Source organism: Psammomys obesus, unplaced genomic scaffold (assembly GCF_907164565.1).
Source record: "Psammomys obesus unplaced genomic scaffold, mPsaObe1.curated_primary_1811, whole genome shotgun sequence".
Lineage (NCBI taxonomy): Eukaryota > Metazoa > Chordata > Mammalia > Rodentia > Muridae > Psammomys > Psammomys obesus.
The window spans coordinates 3,279,890-3,291,913 of NW_026591086.1; the positions used below are offsets into that span (position 1 = coordinate 3,279,890).

At 47.9% G+C, this 12,024-nt stretch overlaps 1 protein-coding gene across 7 annotated transcripts in view; it reads right to left on the bottom strand.

The window, feature by feature from the left end:
- Nucleotides 1-12,024, bottom strand: part of Extl3 (exostosin like glycosyltransferase 3) — an 87,032-nt gene that overhangs the window by 13,239 nt on the left and 61,769 nt on the right. For all 7 annotated transcript variants that reach the window (XM_055609668.1, XM_055609669.1, XM_055609662.1 and 4 more), the window contains one exon: nucleotides 8,435-11,047. In XM_055609668.1, the coding sequence (XP_055465643.1) occupies nucleotides 8,435-10,582 (2,148 nt within the window). In that variant the 5' untranslated portion in view covers nucleotides 10,583-11,047. The remainder of the gene's footprint in view (nucleotides 1-8,434; nucleotides 11,048-12,024) is intronic.

A 12,024-nucleotide genomic window follows, 5' to 3' on the forward strand; every position in this document is an offset into this window, starting at 1 on the left:
AGAAGAGAAGAGAAGAGAAGAGAAGAGAAGAGAAGAGAAGAGAAGAGGAGAAGACGACCCAGGCCTAGTTTGTATCGAGGGGTCTCCTAAGCTGAGAGTCAGTGGTAACAAAACCAAGAGGTCAAGTTCTGGATCAGGAAACAGAATGGAGACTGTCAAACTGGGTTAAAGACCAGCAAAAGGCCCAGAGCTACCCTGAGAGGGAGCAGAGTAGAACACACAAGCTCAGCAGTAGAAGGCTTGCCTACAGTGAGGTCCTAGATTGTACACCTGGTAACACCAACAGGGATGGACACACATGCACACGTGTGCACACACACACACAGCAGCAGCAGCAGCAACAGCAGTATCCCCACACAGCCAAGAAGGGAGCCACCAAGGCCTTATATTTCAGCAGCCTTTGTTCCCCAGTGAGCGGGAAGGTGGCCAGAAGTGGCAGGTCCCAAAGGCAAGTATAGTGATGGTAAAATCCTATCTATTTTTAAATGAACCCAATTTCAAGAGATGTTATCAGGTAAGATCATGTGGCCATATGAGACAGGATATAACAGGGCGACTGTTGGCTCAAACAGCCCATCATCTGTTCACTTTTTTAACGCACCTTGCATTTACTCACAGCACTGTAATTCATCCGGCTCTGCAGAACACGGCCCCTCCTCAGCCCCAGCAGATACACAGAGAAATTCAGTTCCTCAAGCTCGTCTAAGGTTATCAGTGCACTAATTTCCAGTGAGATTGTCTACAGGGCAAGCTGCAAGGACACTGCCTGGGCTGTTGGAAATAGGCCCTCCAAGCCACCAGCCAAAGCTGCATTTTCCAAGAGCCCCAGGAGATGGCTCTGCACCAGTGCAAAGAGAGCAGCATGTCTGAGAAGCCTATCTGAGAAGCAGCACAATTCCACTCAACCTCTGATGTATAAACCTGGGACTCCTCTGCTCAATCGCTACAATACCCTGTTGGGGAGAACCTAGAGTCAATTACCAGCCAAACCCTGAGTCCAAAACCAAGGAAAACTGAAGTGATGAGGACAATCTGGCACCCAGGTCACAGACTGAAGGATTCATTCACAAATTGCAGTTCACAGGTGTGACGAGTCACGGGGCCTTGTTTTCCCCACACTACCACCAAGATAGGATGTCTCTACATTGTCCTGGCTGTCCTGGAACTCACTCTGTAGACCAGGCTGGCCTTGAACTCACAGAGCTCCTCCTGTCTCACTTCTCGGGGCTGGGATTAAAGGCATGCACCACTACACCTGGCTCCCCCTTATTCTTTAAACCCTGAGTAGGGCAGGGCACAGAGCTGGGAATCTAACAGCAGCTAAGCTCTGGCCTGGAACCACAAGCAGGGCTGAGTGTAAGTACACTAAGTCCACCCCTCAGATGACTGTCAACAAGCCCGAGAGGGAAGAAGGGGGAGACTGGTTCAGAAGCAAATGCGGAGGTTGTACCTTTAACCCCAGCACATGGGAGGTGGGAGCAGGACAAATTTAAGTTCAAGACTTCATATAAACAAGGTCCCAGGCCAGCTTGGGCTAGGTGAGACCCTGCCTCTAAACAAAAACAGATTCTGGCTTCAAAGCTGGAGTGCTTAATCACTGGACTGACACTCGGCAGCTAGCTACTGTGGGTGTCAGCAAGAAAATCCCAAAAGATTGGGCCATCCCTAATCACACATGCACAGATTGGCACTGATCTCTAGCAAATGGAAAAGAAGCAGGTCGCCAGAGGGAACTTAGAAAACACTCCCATTTTTGTTTCACATTACAACAGTAATCCTCCGTGGCTGTTTCTTCACACTATGCCAGGAAGGTGTATTGCAGACCTTGTGTAACACTTTAGTAACTAAAGACCAGCTTTCAAATTACTGCTTCAATTTCGAGGCTGGCACGGAAGGAACAGCATTTAGTGCCTGCCACAGAGACATCCAACACATGTCAAATAAACATGTGGGTGAAGAGGCAGGAACCAGTCGGCCCTGTTATACCAAACACTCCACATAATGAGTAATGTTAAAGAGTGCTAATGAGACCAAGGAGACCCCTTAAGTTATTTGCTCCTGTTTACATTTTTCTTCTTGCTATGTTGTTCGGACAGGCCCTGAACTCAGTATGTAGCCCAGACTGGCCCTTAACCTGCAATCCTCCTGCCTTCACCTGTGTAGCCCAGGCTGGCCCTTAACGTGCAGTCCTCCTGCCTCCACCTCTCGGCTGCTGAGAGTACTTGTATGTGCCACATCATTTAGTTGACATCTAACCCTGCTTTCTAAAGCAGAAAAATCTCCCGACCTACATCAATCAAACTGGAGCCATTCTCTGTAATATTTGTCTCACATAGCAGGTCACTCCTAGCTCACATTTCCAGGTCAGCTGGCTTTCTGTTTCCATCCTTCACAGAAGCCCTGACTCCCAACACATTCTTCTGAACACGGTGCAGTGGGTCAAGATGGAAATCCTGACCTAGAACCACCTAACTGCACTTGACACGTTGTCCTTTACATCATTAAGATCACACTAGCTCAGCCCGGCCTAAGAGCCGCCAGCCTCTAACATCACATGCGCAGCGCATTTCCGTAGCCAACCTCCTCGAAAGCCACCATAAAAGCGACAGATGGAAACAGTGGCTACTTCCTCTAACTTAAAGCAGACCACAACTAGGAAGCTGCATCCATCATGTTTCTAACACGCGAGCACCAACATCAAAGAGCTCGAGACAGTAAGGGTACTCACTTGCTCATTCTTTAAACAAGTGGGAGGGGACAAAAAGAAGAAAAGCAAGGAGGTGGAAGTTGAGACTAACACAGTGAACTGGTTTTCATTCATAGCTTTACTATAAGGCTAATGCAGCATAAAACAGTACTTGTTTTAACTTATGAGACAAGTCTATTTGAACGTTTAAAGGCAGTGCTGATGTGTCCCATGAAGGCACAGTGAAATAGCACAAATTAGAGTCAGCCTCCAGGAAAATGACGCACACAAAGACCACACTCAGCACTAACAGAACCTGAGAAGACAGTTAGCAAGCTGGGCTTGGTATGCAGAAGAGTGAGGCCGGAGGAACAGGAACTCAGGACCAGCTGAGTTACAAAGGGCAAGTTAAAAAAAAAAAAAGCCAGGCACAGTGGTGCATGCCTGTAATGCCAGCACTCAGAGAGAAAGAGACAGGTGGATTTCTGTAAGTTTGAGGACAGCCTGGTCTACAAAGTGAGTCCAGGACAGCCATGGCTACACAGAGAAACCTTATCTGGGCAAGGGGAGGGCAAGTTCCAGCTCTAACAGCAAGGTCCTGCTTTCCACTCAAAGCCATTGCATCTTGAGACAAGTACAACCTCATACTCTGCACAGTTACTTTACAGTAATATAGTATATATTACTTATTCTAAGCCTTTCCAGGAAAGTTATGCTTGGTACAAAAGAAAAGCTGCACATTATATTACAGCTGGAAATCCTGGCATCTACTTCCATTTTGTGTTAAACAATCTGATCTCACTTAGTGAAGAGTGCATGTGAGTTTAACAAAAAAGAAAGAAAGAAAATAAAAAGGGCTGGAGAGATGGCTCCATGGTTAAGAACACTGTCTGCCCTTCCAGAGGTCCTGAGTTCAATTCCCAGCAACCACATGGTAGCTCACAACCATCTATACTGGGATCTGATGCCCTCTTCTGGTATGCAGGTGTACATGCAGACAGAGCACTCGTGTACATGAATTTTTTTAAAAAAAAAGTTTGTGTGAGAACTAAGGACACTAGGTGTTAAGGAACTGGCTTGCTACAACTGCTAAATCACTCTGCAGCCCTTCTTTCTAATAACCCCTTCGAACGTTTACAATTCTTGCTTATTAGTCTTGTGACTCCTGGCAGCTTCATAACTTTTCTGTGCAGTCATGCAGCCTACTCTCGAATGATAACACTAATGAAAGGAAAACACCAAACCACCCAGGTACACAGCATACTCAGTGACAGTGCCTCCCCTTTGGCCAGTCTCCACTCCAGAGCTGCAAGGTTTCTCCTGACTGACTGGCCATCCGATTTACATGTGATATTTTAAAGAGTAGAGTGCAAAGAGCTTAAGAAAATAGAGCATCATGTCTCTCAGGAGGAAGCCTTTGTAATGGCCTCTCGGATACTGGGAAGTGACAAAGGGGGAAGCTCCCAGAGGCAGTTCCTGCCCAGGCCTCTCTCTGCATCAGCAGGCCCCGTGGGAAACAGTGTTAAGGTCAGTCTGCGGCTTGGCATGCTAGTCCCCAGACAGGAGCCTCCATGTTCAAGGCTCACTGGTTGGGGGCGCAGAGGATAGTGGGAAACAGCCTGGAGTCACTGTTCTCTTGGGCTACCCGTCAAGCAGTAGGAGGTCTCCCTGGAAACATCACAGGCAGATTCCGAGAGTCCTGTAAATGTCCCAAAAGGCCGCCTTATTATTTTCTACCACGTAAAATAAAGTCAACTAAGGTAGGTAAGATAAGGAGAACAAAATTTTTGGTGTAAGTGTCAAAAAGTGGATCACCTAGAGCAGCGGTTCTCAACTTTCCAAATGCTGCGACCCTTTAATACAGTGCCTCATGTTGTGGTGGCCCCAATCATTAAATTACTTTCATTACTACGTCATAACTGTAATTTTGCTCCTGTTATAAATCATAATGTAAATTTTGTTTTGTTTTGTTTTTTGCTTGTTTGTTTTGTTTTGGTTTTTCCAGTTTCTTTGTGTAGCCTTGGCTGTCCTGGACTTGCTTTGTAGACTAGGATGGCCTCGAACTCAAAGAGATCCACCTGCCTCTGCCTCCCCAATGCTACAATTAAAGGCATACGCCATCATGCCCAACTCATAGAGACAGAAGTTTGCCAGAAGGGTTGCGACCCGCAGGTTGAGAACCAATGATCTAAAGGTTTCTGCTTCTGGGAGGGCTCCTTCCAGACTCAATCCCTACAGATTCTACAAAGAGGGACTGAGGAGATGGCTCAGTGATTAAGAGCACTGGCTGCTCTTCCGAAGGCCCCAGGTTTACTTCCCAGCACCCACGTAGCAGCTCACAACTGTCTGTAACTCCAGTTCCGAGGATGTGACACACTCCACAACCATATACGCAGGCAGAACACCAATGCTCATAAAATTAATTAAAACAAAGATCCCTCAAATAAAGCATCTGATGGAGGAGAGACCAGAAAGCATGAAGGGCTGGTAATGCTTTGCCCTGAGGTGAGGCTAGACCTGGATCTAAAGGGCAATTGAGATACTGAGGAAAAACCCTTAGTCTTCTGTCTTAGGTACATTAGGAAGGTTTTGTGGATCCTGAAAGGAAAAGATTACAAAGTTCAGAGAAGAAAAGGAGCTTGGTATGTCCAGCCTATTCCTACCCCTGACTGCCTTGACCCCTGCTCTAGCAGAACAAGCAAACGCAAGCTCAATGAATACAGACAAAAACTTTCTTTGTGTCCCAGCCAATAAGCCACCTGAAAAAAACAAAACAAGAAAAACTAAGCCATGGCCTCAGATAAACAACAGAAAACCAAACATGAAGAAACATCTTGGAAGCAGCTATGGAAAACTATGACCTATACATAGGGAAATTATCTGAAACACCACTGCTGTGCGTCCAGGTGCAGCGGGACAGCTGTGACACTATCAGGGAGCTTTTCCTAGGCACGAGAATGCACTTCTTTTTTTACATTTCTTTGTAAAGATGTATTAATTTTACATGCGTTTTGCCTGCATGTATGTTGTATACCACATGTGTCCAGGGTGCCTGTAAAGGTCAGAATAGGGCACAGGATCCCTGGAATTGGAGTTATGGACAGCTGTAAGCCACCATGTGGGTGCTAGGAACAAAACACCGGTTCTCTCCAAGTGCAGCCAGTGCTCTTGTTTGCTGAGCCATCTCTCCAGCCCGGGAATGCTCTGCGGCGATTTACATAGTATCTCCCCATCGGAGAGCGGACAGCCACCATCACCACATCTCAGTCATGGTACATTTCATATGGAGGCCATGTCACCTCCACTCAGTCATGCTGCAATAACTAGAGAGTACAAATTTCACGTTAGGCCTCCCCCATGTCCCCACTACGATAATCCCTCTCCACTCAAATATCTAGGGCCCACTGGCATCCACATCTCACAGATGCCAGCCTGTATGCTTGATGCCTGCCTGGAACCTGGGCACAACCAAAGCACAAACTGCCCAGCAGTCTCTGCATAGATACTCCTGGGCTGATTCATTCGCCAGAACACTGACTCCAGTCGTCTTCCCTGGAGGGCTAGTCAACTGGACTGCCAGGGAAGCTAATTTTACAAAGCACCTGTTAACCACAGCAGACAGAATAGGTTGTGTTGGCAACAAGGTGGAAAACTTTCCTTGAGGAGAACTACAGACGGAGCCCTTGCTGGCCCTGACACCCGCCTCCACCAAGAAGGTCAGCAATTTCAACTGCTGTTCTAAATACCTGCTTCCCTTAAGCAGAAAACTCAAAGTATTTAGTGACTAGACTGAAATTCTCTAACTTGAAACTCCTTCCTTTTAAAAATAATTAAAAGACTGCATCGTTCTACAGAAAGTGTGTTATAACAGCGTGTTTGGAGAATTTTAGGCATTTCCAGCTACATATCCCATTACTGCAATAGGCTGCCCAGAAATCACACGGGACTACTCATTTCCCATCATATTTAAAAAAAAAAATTAGTTCTGGCAATTTCTTTGGTGGATTTCGATCATCACTTACTGAAAGCAGGAAGCCAAGGCTGCTCTGCCATCCACAGTATGAGGAAGCCTGTCTCTCCAACTCAACAACACCTATGACTTAGTCACTGTTCTACGGCTGTGAAGAGACACCATGACCACAGCAACTGTCGTAAGAGAAAGCATTTAACGAGGATCTTGCTTACTGCTTCGGAGGGTTACTTCACTATATGGCAGGAGCATGGTGGCAGGCAGGCAGGCAGGCATGGTGCTGGAGAAGCAGCTGAGAGCTATGCAGAAAACAAGACCCAGGGCCTGGTGTGGGCTTTTGAAACCTCAAAGGCCAACCCCAGTGACACAGGGCTTCAATCCTAACCCTTCCCCAACAGTTCAACTGGGGGGCGGGGTGTAAGCATGCAAATATGTGAGTCTATGGGGGCCATTTTCAAACCACCACAACCTATAACCAAAGAACTGAGAAAGGATGCAAACTTTCCTTGGGGAACCTTCTAAGAGAAATCTCCCCATTTACAGAACATACATGTATTTTGGTTGCTTTTTGTTGTTGTTGTTGTTGTTTTTTAATCACATCATGTTACTGCTGCTTTGAAAACCCTGCAAAGGCAGCCCACACCATTAGTCCCAGAGCTTGTAAGGCAGAGGCAGGCAGATCTCTGTGTGTTCAAGACCATTCTGGTCTACAGAGTGAGTTTCAGGCCAATCAGAGTGAGCAATAGAATAAAACTATCTTAAAAAAAAAAAAAAAAAAAAAAAAAAAGTCTTTCAAAGGAATGACTTTTCCAATGATAAAAACTTTTAAAAACTGGAGTAGACCCAGCCCACAAGCCCTTTCTAGACAAATCATCCTGAAAACTCTGCCCTTTCTTAAACAAGCATCTAATGCACAGCCCACCTGACCTCTCATCCCTCTTTGGTCCTCACATTGCAGCTAAGGGCTTGGTGGTCTTATGAAGCCTATGTAAGGCAGGCTGGAAGAGCAACAGAGCACATCTCTCTCCCAGATGGCTAAGTGCAGTATTGTGCAGGCATGCAAAGTCCTGAGAAATCACACTCTAACCTACAGTCAGCTAACGTGTCCCTGGAGCCATGACTCAGACAGAGTAAAGCAAAAGTACTGCCTGAAAACTACTCTAGAAAAGAAGGCTCAAGATCTTCAACTCTCAACTAACAAACCCCAACACCGGCCTTCTAACTGGACCCTGGGAGAAGACCTGTGTCATTTCCCGGTCCTTTGGGAGCGACTGAAATCGAAGCTTCTGGGGCCGAACATGCTCAAGCACAGCTCCTATTATTCATCAGTTGTGGAGAGAACTAGATAAAGAGGCAGATGAAGAGACTACACACAGTGCCTAGGCCCTGAGTGTCCTGAGGCAGTATTCTCATTACTGTCATCAGTGTGAATGACCGTGGGATGACTGAGGGAGCTTTGTGAACCTTCATGGGTCCTGCATCAATTTCCACCAGGGAGACTTAGGACGCTGAGCAGTAACAGAACCAGCAAAGGCTCCACTGAAACCACTGAAAGGTAGCTACAGGGGTTCATAAATAAATAGATAAGGCTGTTTTACCAGCCATGTAGAAGGCCCTGGGCTCAATCCCCAGCACCAGGAGCACACACATGTGGACACATGTACACACACACAGAGGTACATGTATATTCACCTCTACTACAAGTGAGGGAGCAAAAGTGATAAAAACTAGAGTGAGATACTATTCCGCGCGGTAAAGCACACTGCCATTTCTATTACCATGATGGGGACACCAATGTCTGGCCACAAAAGGTCCTCCGAGGGCAGCTTGGGAGAGTTCCACACCACCACTACCTTGTTCAGGTAGGGGAGGCCGTTGAGCCTCTCCAGGGAGTTCATGAGCACTTCCTCTCGCTCATAAGTCAACATCACAACTGTGAACTGCTCCCGCTGGACGTTGCCTCCAAGTGCTGCCTGGAACTCCTTCCCAGAGCCCCCAGCCCCACCACCGATGGGCCGAAACCCAGTCCCTGAGCCCAGGAATTTGGCCTCAGAGGGCAACACAGGGTCAAAGGGTGTGTGGGGGAAAAGATGGAAAGGTCCGGGGGCAGAGTTCCAGCTACGGTAACAGTCTGTGACAGTCAGAGTGAAGTTGCGGAGGTATTTAGGTGAGGCATAGGGCGGTTCTGTCTCTACCGGCCCCAGGTCCAGGTCCCCATTGTCAGCCATGTTGGGGTCAGTGCCAGCTGCTTTTCCTGAACGATGGGGGATCTCAGCTGCTACCTCTTCCCGGATGGGAGCAGCTGGGATCTGGATGCGAGTCCTAATCATGGCCAGCACGGTATTAAAAATACTGTCAGCAGTGGAGAAGTAAGTCTCCCAGAGAAAACGGCCTTGCCGCCTCATAGCCAACAAGTCACTGTCTGAAAGACTTCGTAACAGGAAGTGGACCTCCGTGACACGCGGCTTGGGCACCACCAGGGCAGCCTCATTCCACTCCAGCAAGTCATGGTACGGGAGCTGCACCTGCTCCCCCAGGACAACGGGCACAGCTCCCACTTCCAGGGCTTCAAAGAGCCGTGTTGCACACCCGGAAGAAATAACCAAGCGCGGGTCCCCGGGAGTGATGATGAGGGCAAAGGTGGAAAGCTTCAGTAGCTCCAGGCGGTCTTCCCGCTCCCCACACAGCGCCCACTCAGTAGGCAGACTGGGTTTCGGCTGGTTTTTACAGGTAAATTCCACCAGCACCTGATCGAGCTTGCTGTCCTGTACAGCCTTTAGGGTGGCAATGATCCGGTCATCGTAGTCGGCTGGAGGGTCACCCTCCATTTCTTCCTCAAAGGAACGGGCCTCCTGAAGGCTAGATCTCAGGGACTCAATCTTCTCACCCTGGAAAGTGAAGAGATATTTCCGCTTAACTGGCACCTGTGGTGGGATTTCCATGAAGTTGGGTTCAGACATGGCATGGACAAGCGGTGACACCACCAAGTCAAAGCCGGGCCTGTACTGGGCAGCATAGAAGGTGGACTGAGCCACCATGGCCCGGCCTGTACTGACATTGTACAGTAAATTCTGTGTGTCTGACTTCCGGGACAGGTTAATGAGGACATGGTTGTGTCCATCTGTCCTCCAGTGTGGCAGAGAATACAGCTGCTTTTCGAGGTCAGCAGGCCGCAGCACGACAGGCTCTTGCATTTCTCCCACTAACACCACATACAGGCAGGCGATGGCTGCGTTCTCCGTAACATAAACATTGGCTCTCGCCGTGGCCTGAAAAGCTTGCTTGACCAAAGGGTCCAGGTAGCTCCCAAAGGCGTACTGGTCACTGTCATAGACATAGACAGGAAAGCCAGAGGTCAGAGGACAACGAGAGTAATCAAAGCAGTTGTGCAGCCGGCAACCCCGGGTGACCTTGGGGGGTGGAAGGCCAGCATCATCCTTCTCAGGGAGCAGTCTGATGGGCAGAGACAGTTTGGGCTGGTTCTGGGCCATCAGCTCCTTGTAAGAGTGTTCTGTCTGGCTAATGACGTTCTTAAGCTGCAGCAGGTCCTGCTTGGCGTTTTCTATGCTCTTCTTACAGGCTTCAATCTTGAGGTTCAGTTTGGCAATTTCACTGTTCAGCTCCTGCCGCTTAGCTTCTAGCTGTAGAAGTTCTTCGCTCACAGACTCACGAATCCGACAAAGATCTAGAACATGCTTTACCTCACAGAGCTCATTGCCAGCCCGGGGGCCAAAGATGCGCTTGCCGGCCTCATCTGCCTCATCCAGAGTGGTGAGGTAATAGTGAGCAATGAGGGGAAAGAAGACCAGGATGATGAAGAGCGTAAAACTCAGCCACGTCAGCCGGATGCGGTTGGACCAGCGCAGCATACAGGTCTGACCGCCATTCCCCACGCCCCCATTCCGCAACATGGTATAGCCTGTCATGAGTTCTCTGTGGCTCCTGACCACGCTGATCACGTTGGATCACTCGCCATAACCATGAGTCCTTTTGACAAAAAACTCAGCCTCTTTTTCACATACAAGTTTCTGGAAGAGTCAGTGTGCTCCCTGCACAAGGCACCAAATAAAATGGAAATTTCATTTTCCTCAGCTGTGACTCAGAAGGTCTCTAACCCTAGTCAGGCAGATTCTAAGTATTGGCTGTCATCATCAAATAGAAAAAGGTACCATATTGCTGATAGGATAAAAAGGAAGAGATCCATGGTGTTAAAATCCAGGGGAAAAGCCCTGGATTCAGAGGGACAATTTTATCTGCCATAGCTTTTGTTCCTTGGCTTTGTTGACCAGCCAGTACGCATAGCTTCTATTCAAGTTATGCAATGACTGGAAAAAACAGCTGGCAGCTTGAAATGCCAGCCCTGTCCTCCATGTCACTACCAACAATCAGGCCTGCAAAAGAAGGAGAATCTTGTCAGTCTTGAAAAAGATTACGTTCAAAGCTCCATTACCATTCCCCCACCCCAGCCCCAGCACAGCTGTTTCTACCTGAGACCGGGAGCTGCATGAGTTGAAGAGAAGCAATATCCGGCTCCCCTTGGTGCTCTCCTAACATGAAAGTCTCCTTTTGAAGTTCTTAGCAAAATCAACTCTGAGAGGCTCAATTTGTTAAATTTAGAGTTGAAAAGAGTTAAGAGAACTATTCTGAACTTCACCCAGGAGTAGATAAAAGGTATTTTCTAGTCTGCCCCTATTTATCTTCCATTAGCAGACATCAGGCACTTCTTCTTAAAATAGAAACAGTAACTTGGTCTTTCAGAGAGAACACTATACTTAGAAATGAGAGGCGGCGTCACTGCATCCTTTAAGGCAGACCTGCTGCTGGCCCTCATACTCCGTGACCTAATAACAATGTATTATCATGCTATGAAAATAAGCAGACCGAGACCAGTTTCCCCAGTCCTGTTCCCTCACCAAACTATAACCCAACATACAGCCCCTCAAAGTACACACACCCACAAGTGAAGTCATACTACTCTACGCCAAAGAGATATTCCTATTTCATGCATTCACATCCTCACACACATACGTGCACATTCATTCACAGGCAGGCAGGGTGGCACAGCCACTGTAGGTAGCACTCAGGAGGCCGAGGCAGGAGAGTCAAGGCCAAGCAGTGCTACACGGCAAGAGTCTGCCTCAAAAAATGAGACAAAGTGTGTATGTGGCTACGTGTACTTTAGACAGTCTAACATATGGCAAGGAGAATTAGCTAGCATGGTAATAACCCCTGGCCTCATCAAGCTGCACTGCGTCTGTCGCCTGTCTTGCACACACCTGTGAGTTGGATGCCCAGCAGGGGTAGGTAGGATGTACACACCAACTGCAGGAGCACTCCTACAAGGGGTGGGAGGTAAGAACTGTCTCAC